This window comes from Falco rusticolus, chromosome 3 (assembly GCF_015220075.1).
Source record: "Falco rusticolus isolate bFalRus1 chromosome 3, bFalRus1.pri, whole genome shotgun sequence".
Lineage (NCBI taxonomy): Eukaryota > Metazoa > Chordata > Aves > Falconiformes > Falconidae > Falco > Falco rusticolus.
Genome location: NC_051189.1, coordinates 70,878,937 through 70,884,936, shown reverse-complemented (window position 1 = coordinate 70,884,936; position 6,000 = coordinate 70,878,937). Strand labels below are relative to the sequence as shown.

Here is a 6,000-nt window from a genome sequence, read left to right as displayed (position 1 = left end):
CTTATCCCTTGCACACTGCTGCCCTCACTCAGATTTTCAAAACAAAGCTCTACTTTGGTATTCAAAGAGTCTAAAGTGAATAGAAATTAACGATGGTGTTATCTACAGTGCAAGGTCTGCCCCAGTTTCAGCCTCTCGTGTAACTGCATCCCAGCAAACCTTAGAAGCAGCAGGAAAATCCACTCTTTTTGCTGTGTAAGTTTACCCCTCACTCAAATCAGGTTGGTTTTCAGAAAAAATAGTAGCTTACAATGGTGTAATTAAGTTGGACTAGCATTTGTACGGTGCTCAGCAGCTGTCTGCTGACTGCCAAAATCAGGCCACATTGATAATAATCTTATGCTATCTGTGGACCCAGTAACATCTCAGACTGAGGCACATTCTTCGAGTTCTTAGAGCTTACCAAAAAAAAAAAAAAAAAAAAAAAAAAAAAGGAAGAAAACACCAAAACCACCTCTCCCCCAGAATTCATGAGTTTATTCTGGCTCAACCTCTGGAGAGTTTATGGCTGAATAAATTTGAATGCTATCATCAGTCAGGTGTTTGAGGCAAGCAATGGAAAAAGAAAGGCATTTCTTTCAGTCTGAATGCTCCAAGTCCCTTTCAGGCGAGTGTTTGTCTAGGCATTTCTTCTACAGGAAGATTTTTTTAATTGTTGTTACAACAAATGGATTGGGAGGGTCCTAAAACAGACTTTAGGGTTGTGTTTGAGGGATACAAATACCAGCTCATTAAGGATAAAAGCTAAACACCAGTGATTGAAAATATTTTAAACACTACTTCTCAGTGCTAGCTTTTAAAATAATCCAAAGCAACAGCAATCCCTATGAAAAGGTAACCATTTAAAAGAACTGCTTTGTCTTTCATGGTTTTTTTAGCATTTATTTCCTTTGTTCTTTCCAAATGGTGCAATATACCAAGTACTTAGAAGGAACTAGTCTTTGCTTACTATCAACAGTACTTAGTGATTGTCCAAAAAGAGGATAAACTGCTGGTCTGTAATAAGCACTTCTTAGGAAATTGCTGAATGTGTGTAATAACTTAGACTAGAAAGAATTCCACTGATACCACATTTTTTCATGTGATACCTGGAATAACAACTTGGCCACAAATTAAGTGGGCCAAATTCAAATATGATTTGCAGGATAAGTGTGTTTTTCTTGGGTTCACACTTTATGGAGTGATAAGGAAGCAAACCTGACTGCATTTACACAGGAGGGAGTCAGAAGATGACAACTCACTTCTGAGTCACACGTTCATCCATCCTTCTAGAAGGCATCTGTTACATCTCTGATATCAGATTGAATTCTCCTACATGCAGAAGCTTCATCTACCTGTATAATATCGATTAAGATGTGTAAAATGTGTCTGGGTTTGTTGGAAATATAAGAAAAATCATCCCAACTGAAATAAAGCAGTAAAGCCTTAGAGTAGATAATGTCGACAAAATAACATTTATTCTGTAATGGAGAAATATGTAGAGAACTGCTGTTGTTAATATAAACTGCTTCTGCATTAAAGAGAGAAATCTGGCTGGTATCTTTCTCCCACTGTAGTCATGCCAAGAGATATTTCTGAGCGCAGACAAGGCATTCAGTGGCACAGTCCTCTACAGAGTTGCACCTGGTGTAACCGCTTACACCATGCAAAATGGCACCAGCATGTCCAGATGAGGATAACAGTGCTTTACAGTCATGTTGCATCAATGTAAGTGATGAGAGAAGATGCAAGGTAGTGTGAAACCAGGTCCAGGTAGTCCCGTTCAGAAGGGTGTGACAGTGAGTCCAAGCCTGGAATTAGATGAGCAGCTTTTCAGCAATCACGCTGTCACGTCCTCCACTTGCCCCCAGCCATCTATTCCCACTTACCCTGTCTCCACACTGTCCCATTTCTGCCAGGCAGCTGCACAAGAAGATGGACTGGAGAACATTACATGTCTCATAGCACAACCCTACCAGTAGCTGTGCAGTCAATGCACAGTGTCTGGCACCAGGTCATAAGCGGTGCCACTACTACACCCCAAGCAAAGGGCTGTGAGAGCAACTCTGAGAGAGTCTGAAAGAACTGCTGCTCTTATTTTTGCAGACAGTGAATCAATGAGGCAGAGGTCGTGCAGCCCCATGGATTTATGGCAGTCTCACTCTACATGAGTAACCAGTTTCCTTGCCCAGAAGTATTTTTGCAATTTGGCTTGAATTTTTGTGATGGGAACAGTGACGTACCAGAGAGCAGTATAAATTCCAGCACTGTGGTCTCACTTCAGAATGGGGTCTGATGTTGCATTGCACTCACTGGCAGAAGTATTAAGGCAAGGATATCAAGACTGTCTCAATAAGAGGCAGCATGTAGCTGACGAGGAGCTGATTTACCTCAGACATCAAAAAAGGTGATGTGATGTTCTTATGGCTTGGGTATGGTCCGCTGGACCTCACTTTAACGCAGATTTAACTTGAGCTACAGTAAGACGTTATTGCCTCTCTTTACTGTCCACTCTTGCCTTTCCTCTGGGAATACTGTCTTCTGCAGGACAGTCATCAAAAGGTACTATTTCAGATCAAACTTAACTGACATGCAGAGAATGTATATGTTTACATCTGCCAACTTTAACATACAGGCAGTAATTTCTGTCAGAGAAGACAGACAGTCTTGGAGAAGAGCAGCCTCCCAGGTGCAGAACCATTCCCCTACCTGAAAACTACACTTATCCCACATATTTATAGTATTTGGGAGAAGTTTATGCCACTTTTCTGGCATGTAAAGCCATGCCCTTAGCGACTAATACCTCTAGAATTGAAGACATTATAATTATTTATAACATTTTGAAAAAGAAAACATTCATTATAGGCCTTCCTTCAAAAAGCACATATACATCTAAGCTTTTTTAAAATGATGTGTTTTTTATATAGGTGAAGTTGATATAGAGTTGAAATAGTGCAATTTTACAACAAAAGTTAGTGCAGGAGTCAAACTACAACAACAACAAAAACCAAAACAGAAATTGTAGGTTGGTTTGGGTTTTTTTGTGAAAATAAAAGTTACTGCCTGGGTACAAAGGAAAGCATACGGATCTGCTTTCAAAAGCACCAAAGTGCATCAAAGTGCTTCTGAAGGTATACATCCTCCGATTAGCTCTTGGTGAGATTAAGATTTTCTTTTGGGAATGGAACTAGGATGCTTTTGAAAATAACATATCTTGTCTTAGTGTAGGATTTTGTTTTGATGTTAGGTGATGATGTCTAACAAGCTGCTATCAGTCAAAGAAATACTATCAAAAAATGGATTTCCTTTGTTAATGTTACAAGTAACAGCAAGGAAAATAATCGGGGCAATATTTTCTTCTCATGTACATTTAACAGCACTTTGTAACTCATTTCTAGGAGTGGATAACATCCCATTGTTCAGTCTTTCAAACAGGAACATGAAAGGCTGATGGCTTTAAAAGGGAAAAATAAATATGAGTACTAAGACATTAGTATTATCAAGGAAACCTGGGAAGAACTTCAGTTTGAAGTGCAATAATTTTTAATGCATTTTATGAAAGTAATTTGTTTTAATTAATGCTAACCTTTTATATTAAGAAGTTGGGAAGCCCTTGCCTGTTGCCATCTATTTAATGTTGAGATAAAGGAATAGCTGATGCTTCTCATTAGAGTAGCAAAAAAATAAAAATGCAAAAACTCCTAAGGTAAACTGGCCACACTGAAAACCATAAAGGTTTTGTCTTTGCATAGAGGTGTCACACCAGCTTGAGAAAAATAAACAGAACAAAGGCAGGAAACAGAAATAGCTAGACCTTGGTAATGAACTGTAGACAAGAGAGCAAAGACGCTAAAGACAAATTAGCAGGTACACCTGTGCAGTGGGTAAAGATTATTTTTCTGTGCCTAAGGTTTTATCTTTCTTTCTTTCCACAGATCACTAAGAGAAGGGCAGTAGGGGGAGTAGGGAGCGTAGGATGTGTGTGTGTCTGTGTCTGCTTTTTCTCATACACAGATGCACACACACACACACGCACAAAATCTTTCCACTGGCTTTTAATTTTAGTAACTCATTTAACCCAGCTGGAAGAGAATCTACAACTTCTTGCTTTTAACATTATAAATACTCCAAATGTTACAAAATCTATTGTAAAAATGTACATTCAGTGGTTTTATGAGGCACGGGACCTGCTAATGTATTTTCAGGGAAGCTCGTGTGTACTCTGTTCTGTCCACTGTTGGACAACGGTGGAGAATCCCGGGGCTCACGCTTGATTGCTTGAACCAAGCAGGGCATTTTAAATTCACACGGCATTTTGAACACTTCATTATTGTGCTCTTTCTCCTCCCCTGGGCTGGGGCTGTAGAAGTGGCCGTAGCATGCTGTGTGCGGCAGGCTGGGCATGCTTTCCGAACACGCAGATGAGTTCTGAGGGCAAAACGGGGCCACCTCCTTGCTATGTGAACCCTTGCAAGATCTGTTCTGGTTTAGGTTGCTGGGGTGATTTGCTACGATGCATTGCCAGTTATGTGGCGTGTAGAGGCAGTGCCTTGGCTTCTGACAAGGTGAGGCTGGCTCACAGAGGTCCGGTTCTGTTTTGAGGTGCACTCTACTGGGGTAGCTAAACACCTGCTTTCTCACCGAGCCATTCTCATCCAGCCAGGCTCGGTTTTGCGACATCAGGTAGTTATGGGCAATGTTTTCCGAGTCAGAATCGTATTCTGTTTTGATAGGCATCTCTAAGGGAAAGGCTGCGTCATAGGCAGACTCTGAGGATATCAATGGTCTCTGCGATTTCGGATGGTCCGTTGCATAGTTCTCCACACAACGCTGTTGCACACTCGAGTAAGACTGGCAGTTTTCTGTGCTCCCCCAGTGGGAAGGGCAAGTTGATGCTAAATTTAAGAAACTTTGGTCTCTGTTGTAGAATGATCCAGCTCTCCTGTTTGAACACGTGCTCATTCGCTGGCTCATAGAACAAGAGCTTGAGTTTCTTAAAGTCCAGCTACTGTTTGTGGTGCAGTTGTTTTGAACACCTGAAACTGATGTGTTGGAACTGAGAGGTTCCTCTTGCATAAAACACTCACTGTTTGTATGAGGCTCAAACTTCACTTTTACATTATCTTGTTCGTTTTTTACTGCTGTCCAGTTAAGGTGTTTCCACTGGCCCAGAGTTTCAATGGCACTGTTATAGGGAAGTCCTTCCAGGTTCCCTTTCAAACTGGCAAAACCGCTTAGTATCTTCAGTTGTTCATCTTCTTCCCTTTCAATAACAGTAGAAAAAAGATCAGTCACTCAGAGGTTTCTAAATGTATGTTTTCTGGGATACAGAGTGGTTCAGCATACAATACAAGCGATACTTTGTCCTTAACTTAATATGGGACTCTCACACCCTTGTTCATATAACCTTTGCATTTGTTTGAGAGAAAAAAAGTGTGTGCCTGCATCTGGGCATCAATGTATGTGCACAGCTACCTTTCTGTCACACTGTTTCATTTGAATTCTGACATGCATTTAGACTTCCATTTCAGGCCCACAGTTCACAAAAAACCTTAAATATTGTAGTACATTATGGTAACTACTTTACAATTTTGTTTTTCCTTTGAAATACATCTAAACAATATTTGTGTGTGGAAAAATCCAGAGAAAAAAAGCAAAGAGAATCTGAAATCTTAATCTTTATAAGGAATTATTTAGACACTTAAGAACTTTCTGATCAAAGTGGTTTGAGGGAGAACCATGAGGATTGTATATTTTGAGAATGCAAAGTTAGCTGAGAGGAAATAAAATGCCCGAATTAAGTGCCCAGAATAGTCACAGATGTTCATATTGGGCGTAGGTTTGGTTTACATGTCTAATCTAATTTATGTTCTTTCGTTTTCTAAGATGGCCAGTGAATTCATTTTCCATGACCTCCAGCTGAAGTACTCAACATTAGCAAAGAGATTTATATGCCTGCTGCAACAGTTTTCAGAACTTGGGGTCAAAATCTTTAGGTTCAGGATCTATCCTGAATTCACT

General features: G+C 40.1%; 1 protein-coding gene across 4 annotated transcripts in view; it reads right to left on the bottom strand.

Annotated features, from left to right (window-relative positions):
* Positions 1 to 448: 448 nt before the first annotated feature.
* AHRR (aryl-hydrocarbon receptor repressor) overlaps positions 449 to 6,000 on the bottom strand; it is a 70,499-nt gene continuing 64,947 nt past the window's right edge. For 3 of the 4 annotated variants that reach the window (XM_037381486.1, XM_037381485.1, XM_037381487.1), the window contains exons 9-10: positions 4,167 to 5,242; positions 449 to 1,790 (exon numbers count right to left, since the gene is read on the bottom strand). In XM_037381486.1, coding sequence (XP_037237383.1) covers positions 1,693 to 1,790; positions 4,167 to 5,242 — 1,174 coding nt within the window. In that variant the 3' untranslated portion in view covers positions 449 to 1,692. Of the gene's footprint in view, positions 1,791 to 4,019; positions 5,243 to 6,000 lie in introns of those variants that run through there. The other variant, XM_037381488.1, reaches the window with a different exon arrangement.